The 13,174-nt window shown below is 38.1% G+C and overlaps 1 protein-coding gene across 2 annotated transcripts; it reads left to right on the top strand.

The window, feature by feature from the left end:
- The first annotated feature begins 2,605 nt into the window (after positions 1-2,605).
- Positions 2,606-12,706, top strand: pih1d1 (PIH1 domain containing 1). Of its 2 annotated transcripts, none has more exons than XM_069710179.1 (11): positions 2,606-2,669; positions 3,830-3,939; positions 6,081-6,138; positions 6,322-6,510; positions 7,894-7,955; positions 8,491-8,569; positions 8,717-8,813; positions 9,852-9,878; positions 10,145-10,223; positions 12,007-12,150; positions 12,580-12,706. In XM_069710179.1, the coding sequence occupies exons 2-11, from the start codon at positions 3,862-3,864 to the stop codon at positions 12,613-12,615; spliced, it is 849 nt and encodes a 282-aa protein (XP_069566280.1). In that variant the 5' UTR covers positions 2,606-2,669; positions 3,830-3,861; the 3' UTR covers positions 12,616-12,706. The 2 variants fall into 2 exon arrangements, with proteins under 2 accessions (XP_069566280.1, XP_069566279.1); XM_069710178.1 differs by having other exon boundaries at positions 8,488-8,569.
- The last annotated feature ends 468 nt before the right edge of the window (positions 12,707-13,174 follow it).

Genomic DNA, 13,174 nt, shown 5'->3' with positions numbered 1-13,174 from the left:
ACCAGATTTGATCTAGCCTGGCTAAAGACCTTTTTCATGGCAGACATTTTGACATGTCATTGTGGGTGAAGCACAGGTGTATCAATGATGGCTGCATTCCTAATATAAGAGGTCCTGCTTGTGTGCCAGCTGCTTCACTGTCATGGCTTACTGAGACACCAGCACAGAGATCCACATTAAGCAGCAAGATCCAGTAGGACAAGTAAAAGGACAAGTGTATTGTGTGAAGCAATGAGAAGATCATTGGTAACTTTCACTGTTGAAAGGTTATTTGCTGTGATACACTTTAACTCCAGAATCCAGGAATCCAGGCTTCTCAAGAAGAGGTTTAATTACAGGAACTTTAAAAGCCTTTGGTGCATAGCCTGTTAATAAAGACTGAACTGATCTTGTGTGGAAGTGTTGAGGATAAAACATCCTTGAACAGTCTTGTCGAGATGGGGTCAAATAGGTGTGTTGATTGCTTAGGTTAAATAATTTCTGAATTTAGCTCAGAGAGATTTATTAGAGAAGTGATCTAAAAAATAAATCAGGCCTTATACCTGATTCTAAAGCTGCTGTACTTGATGATACATCTGACAGCTGTAGGAATGATGTGATTAATGTTTTCCCCAATAGTTATATTTGTAAAGAAACTCATGAAATAATGATTTCATGATTTCACTACTGAGAACTAAAGTAATGCATGGCTCAACAGAGCTCCCTTGGCATAAACATTCATCCTGGTTGATCAGGTCATATAAAAGTACATGTGTGAATGCACCCAGGAAGCATTCAGGGGCACATAGATCTGATCTGCACAGACCACATGCGGAGGTGGTCTGGGACACATTTGACCACATTCTTTTAGCAGTGTGAAAGGAAATGCATCTTGGGCGACCTACTCAGCCCCTGGTTTCTCATTCCTGTTTTTATAGTTGACCTGGTGCTTCCCCATTGTACCGTCACATTAAAGCAGGTTTTATTTATTTTGCTGTCCTTGTTGTGTAGAAAGCTTTAAAAATGATGACACTACACAACATGCTGGGTGAAATATATTGTACATACCTTTACCTGAACAGCCTTAAGGGAGGCGCTAAACAATATAATGTAGGGTTGTCACAAGCACAGATAGTATTGACTTTGTGTAGAGTCTAGACTATATAGACAATTATGAAACTGCAGAGACTGGGTAAGTTGTATCCAAAGCAGGATCAGGATCAGACCAAAAGATAAATACATCAAGCTTTGATCACTGAGAGATAAAACAATGACTTCATCACAGATCTGTGATGAAGAAAAAAGAATAAGAACGCAAACCTCCGATTAGCTTAAGTCCTGTCAAAAGAAAGCTGTCTAGTAGTGATCTCAGAGGACAAGTACAGCTTCAAAAACAATTCTTAGGAGGGGAAACATGGCCAAACACTTGGGGTGACCTAACAGCAGCACTTCAGTGAATGATGGATAAGCGTAAACACACCTCAAAGCTTTAAGGAACTAGTTGAAGACTAAAGAAGACCAATGACTTCTGACTGTCATGGACTTTACCCCACAGTCACCCTTGATCAACCCCATTGGACATTTATGGAGCACTTAAAGACAACATTTCTCACATCTCTTTGGAACATTATCACATCATGTTTGGATAATAGAGGTTATTCATGTCAAAAAAAAAAAAAAAAATCACTCAAATCTATGAAGGTGATAATATTAAAATGTATCAAATTCTGAACAAATACAAAATATGATTAATCTTCTCACACTTTTGATCCCACTATTTACACTTGGAAACGTTTCATGTTCTATACAAAAATATTGTCTGTATGTTATGAAGTTATTATCACTGGAATGTCTTGATGACTGAACTTCAGTCTCTTGGAAAACTTAATTCAAACAGCAATTCATTGCAAAGTTATGTCTGATTAATGACAGTACATATAGCCAAAAACAAAGACACAATGTAACTGTTGCCAAAATCTAGTAAATTACTTTGTGCTTTAAGCAGAGGTTATAATCCCAGAGGTCTTCATCAGGCTCACAACAGGGCATTATTACTAAGGAAGGAATTATTATTCTAAAAGAAAAAGTTAATGCCACAAATACCCAATTTTGTCATTTTGCAGTAGAAATGATGTCGAAATTAGGTACTAGGTATTAGTTGTACATCATGATGTGCAATTGTCACATTGGGTTGATTTTAGACAGCAAAGACCAGATCAGGCTTCTGTCATATACAGAAGACAGATGCTATGGGATGCCAAAGCGCTGTAGGGACACACAATGGCCATGGAAAATAAATGAATAAATGATTAAAATGTACAGATCTGACCTTTAGCTCCACCTTGGCCAGTACCTTGGTTGAATCCTGGCTCCTTTTGTCCATATATTTAAAAGGTCTTAAACTGCTCCTTATTGGTAAAGAAGGTCACTATTTCCAAAGTCAAAGGCACTGTGTGTGTGTGTGTGTGTGTGTGTGTGTGTGTGTGTGTGTGTGTGTGTGTGTGTGTGTGTGTGTGTGTGTGTGTGTGTGTGTGTGTGTGTGTGTGTGTGTGTGTGTGTGTGTGCCTGTGTGACAATAAAGTCATAATAAAGTGGAAATGGTGCTTTTATTCTGAAAAGTTTGGGTAGGAAGTTGTTGCTACGTTGAAATCGGCTTCGCACAAGTCCCACTTAGAGGGACGGCTGAAAAGGTAAACAAAATAAAATCTTTTGGGGGGTCTTAGTCATGGGATGGGCGTAGTAACCCCACAACATACACAACAGAGAGTGAAATTATTTGTAACAGAAAAGGAGGAGGCAAGTCGGTCGGTCCGGATGCTAGTAAGCTAATGCTAAGCTAATCTTAAATGGACTCATCGCTGATGAGACGTGTAACCAAGACTACCAACTTTTGCCTGCTTTAGCCTGTAGTTGCCATTGCCTGTATCAATTAGCTTTGGTGGGAATTAAAGCGATGTACATCACCCTGTGATGATTAAATATTGATTAAAATTGCAAAATAACCTCTACCGTGTACTCTATCATAAATGATAGGAGTCTTTTGACACACACACCGTTTAGTGGTAGTTCTAGTTGCCTACTAAAATAATGCCTTTATATGACTGTAATAATAGGCACCATAAGTTGTGTGCAGAGAGCATTGACTTTGCTGTTTAACGTGAATCTTTATTTTGAGTTTTGTCCCAAACGGCAGCAAAAATTTGAACCAGTTACAGCTCATTAATCTTCACCTGGACGACTGTAGTACCCAGTTGCACGAGGGACCTTTTTAAAGCTCGGTTTGAGACTTCAAATTCTTAAGTAAAGGTTTTTGTTACAAGCTGGAGGTGTAGTAGATGAAATGTGGTAGATAAACAAGGTTTTAGGAAGTGGCTTTTTATCATACATCAGCATGCATAAGTACAGCTGGAGGTTTGTATGCTCATATTCCACATTTAACTAGATAACACAATGGAAAACCTCCTGATAGCAACAGGAAGACTACTGAGTGGCATTATGGGGAATTATTAAATGTGCAATTAATGCACACTTTAGTAGATGCAGCTTTCTTTCCATGCGTCATTAGTGAATATTAAGTTGAGTTCATTCTGGCCTAGCTTTACCCTTTAAAGAGTCCTGCCCCTGAATTGAGCCGCGGTCCATGGGTTCCAGTTTTTTGCTCTGTCAAGTTATCCTGATAACTTCGTAAATCTGCCTCTTGAACCACATTTTTTTTAATGTTGGCTATTTTTTTTTCAGTTTTACATGGTTCATTAATGATGGTTAATGAGAATGACAGTACGAGTGAGTTTGGTTCAGTGTTATTTAAAAAATAAAGTCATTAATTGTTCCGTCTCTTATTTGATTGCAGGATTGGTGAAGAGATTTTTGCCAACGGCAAGGATGACAGACTCCTCACTTCTCAGCTCTGAGCTGGAGTTACAGCAACAAGAGGAACTGTATCAACAATTGCTCTTGCAGGTAATTTTACTTTTATGTTAATTGTAAGATAGCATATTTGTTGCATAACAGTCACAATAATAGGGTGTTCAATGATATATATATATAAAAAAAGAGCAGCGTAACAGTCACGAAGGTGAAAAGAGCTGTCATAAAGTCAGCTATCAAACTCGGTAACATCAATTACACAGAATCTTGAAAAAAATTATTTATTATAAGTTACTGGGCCCCTTAGACTGATTTAGACCTAGTCAAATTCAACTTATACATTTGTTTGTAAAAGGAGTAGTTTCACATTGTAGGAAACAACTTTCTTGTAGAGATTTAGATATGATCAATACCATTCTCATGTATTTATGGTAAATGTGTAGCTGGCCACTGTTATGGTATTAACCAGATCATAATTTAATAATACACATATACATTATGATGAGGAATAATTGGCTGTAATGTTTGACTCTGCAACTAAATCCATGATATTGAATATTAGAGATAAAGCGCCTTCAGTGAACAGTTCATGGCGCTAATTCTCCACATGATATGTGCCATTAAACCGCAGAAGAGGACCCATTAAGATGACATTGACAAAAGAGTGACAGTGAAAATTAGTGATAGAAATATGACATTTCTCTCGGTTTCAATTCTAACCATTATGCGGTCAGCTCAAAAAAATATTATATGGCAATTTCATAATAGCTTAGTATAAAGACTGGAAATATAGGGAGGCTGGCAGTTAGCTTGACCCTGGATAGAGCTTTTTGACACGTTATATCTTTTGTGTAATTATTTATAAATTTGTATAAAATGGTAAATTTCATATCGGAATTACGTGCCTCACTGTATTTACACTTTGGTTTTTGTACTGATTATAAACAAGATAAAGTGTTTTAGTTAATTAGCCTAAAAGATGTTGTCATTCAGATTTTGTCAGCTACGGCAGAGCCGGGCTAACTGTTCCTTCTGTGTTGTCAGTCTTTATGCTAAGATAAGTTAAGCTAAGTAAGCCAACTGGAGACACAAGAGTGGTAATATTTATCTCATATAATTCTCAGTAAGAGAACACGTATTTCCAAAATGTCAAAATATTCCTCTAAGGGGAAACCAATGCAATAACATTGTTTTGTTATGACCTGATGATGGCGGATTGATAAATTCCGAGACTGCGTCTTGTGCGCGCGTACACAGCGCAGCACAGTGACATGCACAAAGCACAGAAAAGCTATTCCCGTCATGAGGAAGTGCTTCAAGTTTCATTACTTGATCAAAATCAGCACTTGAGTTACACATGCTTTTGTGAGATGTGGTCTGGTGTGTGTCTAAATTTGGCAAGTAGGAGTGGTGTGACGCAACGATTGTGTTGTTGTGGGCGAGAAACCTTTGCGTTTTGAATGCGTGTTGTCATGTCGGAGAACTCAAATGTTATGGCACCACAGTTCAGGTCATTTTCTCTGAATGTTGTCCCTCAGATGCCTCAGAACATCACAGTAGAGCTCGGTGTTGAGAGTCTGACCCTGGAGGATGAATTCATGCTGCAACCTAGGAAACGCAAATGTCCCTTAAAGCACCTTGCCCTGCTCACTGCCGCATCGCCTTTAGGCTTTCTAAAGCAAATTAAGGTTCTCCGTTATGATATCCGATATATCGTGCATTATATACGATATCCAGAGTTTGACACGGAATTGGATGGTGCGCCATCTTGTCACATCCACGTAATAATCACAGAACCACCGGACCAGCGCTCACAAAAAACTTTTGTGACTCAGGAACAGATGATCAAGTGACGAAATCTGTGACACCTACTCATTATGGTTACAGCGTCCTCCTGCTCTGTGCACGTCTGGGTGCTGTGCTCCAATCGCATGCAACAGAATCAGTCTTTATAAACCATTTTGATTATGTGGATATTGATGTGTCAGGAGATCTAATACTAAAATGCTTGAGGTTAGGTCAGTTTCAGGTGAAGCTATAGAACTTATTGCATTACTTTTCTGTTCTCTGCTGGCTTCCAGGGGAAGAAAATAATACTTTCAGAATAATCCCATACAATAAAACCCTTTCAACCATACTGTAGATTACATTTTCTATTACACTTATGCATTTTACTCTGCGATGGCTCTGCAAACCATAAAATAATTTGAGAAAACTGCTGGTTATCTATTTAGACGATGGGAAGGATGCAAACTGAAAATCCAGTCTCCAAAGTAATCCGGCCAGAACCTGGTAAGATTTTCCATTGTACAAGTTCTATCAGATCTTCGCATTTAGATGACGGGGGCACAATTTGTTCATTAATAAGAGAGTGTTATTTTGTGTTTTCTCTTTTTTTTTTGTTTCTCTTTCTTTTTGTCCTTTGTTTTATTTTCTATCTCGTTTTGTTTCTCTTTCTCCGTTCCCTTCTCTCAGGCATATGTGTGAAGACTATTTTAGAGCCAGGCAAGCAGAAGATCTTCATCAACATCTGTCAATCAAACTCAGTTCCGCCTCCACCAGAACTCTCCAGAGAAGAGCTTGTGGAGCTTCTCCAATCAGAAGATCCCAGTGGCTACAGAGTTCCCATGAGCCTTGGGGAGCCACACATAGAAGTAGACAACAGTATGTTACCAAAGCCAAAGATTATATATTTCTTAGGCAGACATTTGAGGTTATTATATATCATAATATATATCAATTAGGTTCATTTAAAATGGTTAAAGTGGCAATATTATATGCTTGGCACAAGTGGAGAGGAGAAACTGATTCACTATGGTCAGTTACACAATTTCTATCTGAAGCTTTCTAATTCAGCCAATATTATCCATTATGAGCTACCGGTCACATCTGACCAAGCAAGGCTGCGTCATCAGAACCGCTAAGTCTTGATCAATGATGCGGATTATTGCTTATGAATTCAACTTGTTTAAGAAAGCCCGTCTTTTTTCAGCGAGTTATCATGTTCTTCAGTTCCGGTGTGTAACTTACAAAACAACCCTAAAAAACACACCAGTGCTCCATCGGGACCCGCAAAGTTATAGTTTAATTGAAAACCGAGTAAAGTGTAATGGCCAATTTCTATCAAGCATAATAATCTTTAAGTGAATGAATCGTTCCACGCCATCGCATACAATGTAATGTTAATGATGGCAGTGTAGCAGTAAATTTCATAATGGTTCAGGTAGTGACAGCAAAAAAAAAAAAAAAAAACGTGCTGGAGGCCGTATAAAAGCTTTGTGGTAACACCATACTTATGTGTTTAGGCCTGTGGGTTCAGTAACTTAATCATGGCATTGAACTGGCACAGACTAAGATAGCTATTTGATACAGAGTCATGAAACCTTTGTAGCTACAGTGATCTTTTTGTTTTGAAGCTATGATACTGAATTATCTTTAAGACAAAGTTGAAGAAAAATACAGGCTAATGACAGCAGGTATGCCGCGAGACCTGTTATATTGACATTAAAATGAGTGTTTACGGAGAACGTTAGAGGCACAAATGGTTGTCATATTTAATTACACCCACAAAGAATCTAAGCAATCTATAAATGTGGACTTGGCATGCTGTAAAACACAAAAATTCTGCAAAAGAACTCAGGCTCTGCTCCTGAAACGTTTCATCTGGACATTAAAACAACGACTGAGCTTCGAGTGAGCTGGTCCATCGAAGAATATTTTAAATTCCATTACCTTATTAAAGCACTAGAAGGTGGTTCTTAATGTCATTGACCTCTCATAAGACAGACCAAAGATGGTATTTTCGAGCTAACCAATATAAGCTTCTAGCATACAATGTGTGAAGCACTTTTGTAAAGAGGAAATGTTAATGCAGACCGACTATTGATGTTTTGAATTCACATTCTGCCTTCAGACAGCAGGAACTCCGCAACAATTTAATTTTAAAATGTTGTTTATATGTTATTTTCCAGTGGGATGGTAATAGAAGGGAAACTCCTGTAAAAGTCTGTTTGATCGACTAATTCAAAATGTCACTCTTCATTTCAGGCTCTCAGGGTTGTTCTGCTTATGACGTTGTCATCAACCAGGATTTCTTTCAGAAGTGTCAGGTGTGTGTGTGTGTGTGTGTGTGTGTGTGTGTGTGTGTGTGTGTGTGTGTGTGTGTGTGTGTGTGTGTGTGTGTGTGTGTGTGTGGTCTTGTTTTTTTTTTTTTTCAAATCTTTCCAACATTTGAAAATTTTAGATAATGGATGTGTTTGTTTATCTTACATTTGATATGTGTTATTCTTTAGAATCATCTGTAATGCATTAATCTTAAGTAATTTTCTACACCTGACCAACAGAGGGCCTCTTTATGCAGCAGTTATATTTTTATAGCTGCCCTTTTTGAACTACCTTGAATGCAATAAAAATTTTACATGAAAACAATCAAATGTTCTCACATGTAAGATATGATATGAAATGTATTGTAGAGTCGGGATAGTAACGGTTCTTCCCAGAATGCCTAGCGGTTGTTCGAATGTTCATAGTAGGCACCATAAGTGACATGAGTTGGGCATTAATGTAGTTACCTGTGATTTGTGTGTTTGTGTGTGAAAGTTAATGACATCATCACAGTATATATACATTTATGTCTTTCAGAAGGACCCCTTATTTCAGCAGTTTGTTATTCTGGTGTCCATAGAGGGTTTGGAGAACAAATATAGTCTGGAGCTAAATAGAGGTAAGAGAGAGTGTGTGTGTGTGTGTGTGTGTGTGTGTGTGTGTGTGTGTGTGTGTGTGTGTGTGTGTGTGTGTGTGTGTGTGTGTGTGTAACCTTTCTTTCATGCTGGAAGCAGTTCAAGGACTTCATGTTTTGTTTTTTTTGCAGACTGGAAGGTGCTAAAGAACAGAAAGTTCTTGGGTTCTGTCAGCGAGCAGAACATCCGGACAAAGAGCAGGCCGGTGATTCAGGAGCTACAGCCTCAGTAGGTCCTTCTGCACTAGTTAACAGAAAATACACGACCTATACACTAGAGCAGTGGTTCTTAACCTGGGTTCGATCGAACCCCAGGGGTCACTCTCAGGGGTTCGGCAGACACACACTGCGGTCAAGTGAGCCACCGCTTTAAAAATTAATGACCGTCTATTCCTTAAGGTGCGTTCACACCGAGCGCCCCGTTCGGTCTGAACGCACCTTAAGCAGAGCCAGCTTCAACAGCAACTCTTCGGAACAACAACGCTCTCAACATTTTGATGTCACCAAATCGTACCATACCCTCGTATTGCCAAGAAAGCCCTTGAGATACTCACACCGTTTGTTACAACGTATCTTTGTGAGCAATCCTTTTCGAGGATGGTGGACATGAAAACTAAGAAAAGAAACAGACTTTGCTGCGAAAATGATATGAGAGTGGCACTTGCCAAGGTGAAGCCGCGCATTTCTGAACTTGTATCTGAAAGGCAACAGCAAAAGTCACATTGATTTACAGTAAATATTCACTGAGTTATGTTTTTGTGTGAAATTCATGTTTTGTTGGTTTTGTTCTTTGCACACAGTGATTTTGTGTGCAACTGATGCATGGTTAATTTTGTGCACTAATAAAATATATATCTATGTTTTGAAGAAATCATATTTTATTTTCCAATTACGAAGGGTTCAGTGAATGCACTGATGAAGCTCGCAGGGTTCAGTACCTCCAATAAGGTTAAGAACCACTGCACTAGAGTCTCTTGTTGTTGTCACGTGCACACTGACATCTTTGACTCTGAGTGCATCGATGTGATTGTAGTTAATTCCTTGCAGGGGCACAGATCCAAAATGTCTCCAACAATATGGTGATTATTTGTATGGATATTTCATGAAGTATGTTCATTCAAACTGAGGGCTGAAACATGTACATTTCTCTAATTCTAACACTTGGACACCAGAAATAAAAAAGAAAAGAAAAGTAAGGTGACGGTTTGTTATTTTATGATTTGTATTAGATGCTAAAATCTTCTACTCTCTGTCCTTTTTCCTCCAGGGAGACTCCCACTGCTGCTCCCAAAAGGTGAGACTCATTTGACTTTATCTGCCTTTTATAAGTTTTATGCAACGAGAGGGCAACTCGTCTGGTTCTTTTGGACGTTTTTCTCCCTTAAAGAGAATTGTGTTGAATTGTTGGGTTTCTCTGTATAATGCTATAAAGTTCTGCTGTAAGGATTTTAATGTGTTAAGTGCCATGAAATAACCTGTGTTGTGATTTGGCGCAATGTAAATAAAATAAAATTGAATTGAATTGTCAGACACATCGACATCTTTTCTCACTTTGTTCAGACCAGAGTTCACTCTGCTTGTGGAGCCTCCTGCTGGTGACCCTGAGTACCTCATTGCTGAAATAATGCTTCCTGGAGTGGTGAGACAGAATAATACACACACATGCATAACCTCACGTTTGATTTATACATTTCACTTACTGTTGTGGGTTCAAGGGAGAGGAGTTTTAGAAAATCAGTTTGGAACAAACTCCATGATTCTCCTCTACCCTGTTTCTTCCTCTGCCGTTATCTGCCTTAAACATAGTACCATAGTGGTTTTTTTGTTTAGCACATACAACGACTCTTAAGGGTCAAATCTGTTGACACTGTTGAGAGCTGCCAGGTCAATTACATTGGTACTACAGAGGTTATAGTTAGTGTGTTGTATGGGATTATATTATATTGAAATGTTGTTCAGATTGATATTCTTCCCCACTCGTGCTTATATATGAACATTAAAAGCAGCTCTCGGTACAATACAGTCCAATCGAACACCACGACAAATTAACATATAGTTAAAATTTCTCCTTTTTTTTAGGTAGAATTTTGTATTGAATTGCATTCGATTTAACAGGTGCAGCTATAAGGTGTTAGCTAACAGCCTCCAAAGATAAATGTAGATTTATACATTTCACTTACTGTTGTGGGTTCAAGGGAGAGGAGTTTTAGAAAATCAGTTTGGAACAAAACTATGATTTGACCTTTACCAAACTGCAGATTTAAATAGCAATTGTTACTGTAGCTACATCATTTTGTTGGTTTACGGGTTTCTATAAATTAAAATACCCGTCCAGGGATTGGAACCTCCATCCTTTGGAGCCAGATTATTGTCTATCAATTTCTTTATTGGGTTTAGGGACATTTACACTTCAGCAACCTCAGCCAAACTTTAAATAGTGTCACATTTGACATCGGTTAGTCCTCATCCTGAAATCATTGTATCTTGCAAAAATAAAGGATACTGTTTGGAAATGCAAAAATGAAATTGTAAATGTAAACAGTGGTTGGTCAAAGAGGTTTTTCTATCGTAAGCGTCCAAATCATCCAAGGTTAGAATTTTAGGTATATTATTCATAATTAGTGTATTATAAATATTATACTGTATTGTACTCATACACTTTTGCCTCAGACGTGCAGCTTTAGCCACTCTGTTTTTACACGATATAATTGATGAAACATAAAGTGCATATTTATCACCCTTTTTACGAGGTCATTGTCAGCTGGAAGCACTAAAAAGCTTGTTTAATCAATAAAATTAACTTTTAAATAAAGTTAATAAATTCTTTATAGTAAAAGTCATCATTTTACTTGAGAAAATCCACTGTCATCGCCAACTGATAGGAATCTTTTTTTGGTTTTCTTCTGCGCAAAACCAAAACTCACTGATAAAGAAACCCATAGCTACAGAAAATAAGAGATGGGGCACAGTCACTTACTGCAACTGCTAATGTTGAGGTTGTTCTATAAACAAGTGAAAAATCACAAATAGGTCAACGGAGTAGATTTACTTTTTTATTTTATTATTCCTGTCAGAGTGCAAAAGCCTCTGCAATAACATTTCAGAGGTCACACAATCAATCCTCTTTGATCCAACATAGTGATAAAATTAAGAAGAAAATGTATCCATTCAGCTCCTTTTCAAAACAAGTCACAAAGTACTTTGCATAAGATTAAAAAGACAATAAAGGAACACTATGAATGAAAAATTCGATTGAAAAAGTAAATTCAAAAGGAGAAAATTCCATTTTTTGAACTGCAGTCAGTTTCGCATAGCAAATACACAGTGTGTCGATCACTTGTCTTTTTAGCTGCTTCGTCATGTGATGTCATCGTGACATGCCAAGTAGCGTCTCAGCTGGGTGAACTTGTCTCCTTGTGCAGCTGTCGTCTCGCGCTCTGGTTCTGGATGTTGGAGAGGACCAGCTGGTATTGACGGCTCGGCCCTCACTCTTCCACCTGGATATCTTCCACCCCTTCCTGGTCGATCAGGAAAACAGTGTGGCGGAGTACAACAACAGCAGACAGGTACAGAAAGGATACACTGTACACGCAAAGACACAAACAACTGATAGTTGTTAAATGCACTGTACATGGACATTAAGACATTAAGATATATGTAACACACTGCTAAACTAAACACATTATATAGTATATTCATAAAACATTACTAGACTACAAAACACAAAATACACACACAAAGACACAATAACACACACAGCACCTAAACACAACACACACACACACACACACACACACACACACACACACACACACACACACACACACACACACACACACACACACACACACACACACACACACACACACACACACACACACACACACACACACACACACACACACACACACACACAACACATGAACAAACATATTTTTGCACACATAATAACTCTTAATATACTGTACACTTTATTTCTGTTGTCTTTCTCCCAGATCCTCACAGTCACTATGCCTGTGGTGTCTTTGTGATACTACAGTTAAGGTCCACTTGCCTTGTTTTTAGTTTTTTTTTCTCAAAATGATGCCGTGATAATAAAAAAAAAATGTTTTCCTAAAGTCACATTTCTCTGTGTTATTTGTTCATCAGAACATAATAAGTCTTCTAATAAACAGAAGCAGATCATAAAGTCTGTAATGTTTTTTCATGCAGGGGTAGGGTTTCTGTTTTTTGGCTTTAAAACAAAAATTAATTGCCTGGTTGCATTAGAATTGTCTGCTAATTTTTATTTAATAGTATTTTGAAATATTCAGACATGGCTGTGAGCCCCTTTTTTTTTTCCTCACTTAGCCAAGTTGCTTTATTTTGTGGCTCAACATGAGGCTTTAGTGGGCAAGAGCTCACATGAACAGACCTATCATATGTATTTCAACCCCCTACCATAAATAACATTCTCAGCCCATGGAGGCCAACTCGAAGTAGCATAAATTTGGTAACTCAGACCCTGAAACTACCAGAGAAGTATGTCTGTTTCCTGTTTCCTCCTACGTGAAGTTTGGCCGGCGGTGCTGGTCTGCTCATTCTTCAGCC

The sequence above is a fragment of the Brachyistius frenatus genome, unplaced genomic scaffold, assembly GCF_029030835.1.
Source record: "Brachyistius frenatus isolate BFR_SWC_R1_liver_20210118 unplaced genomic scaffold, ASM2903083v1 Contig_90, whole genome shotgun sequence".
Lineage (NCBI taxonomy): Eukaryota > Metazoa > Chordata > Actinopteri > Embiotocidae > Brachyistius > Brachyistius frenatus.
The sequence above is the reverse complement of the archived record's forward strand: the minus strand, read 5'-3'. Positions and strand labels throughout refer to the sequence as shown.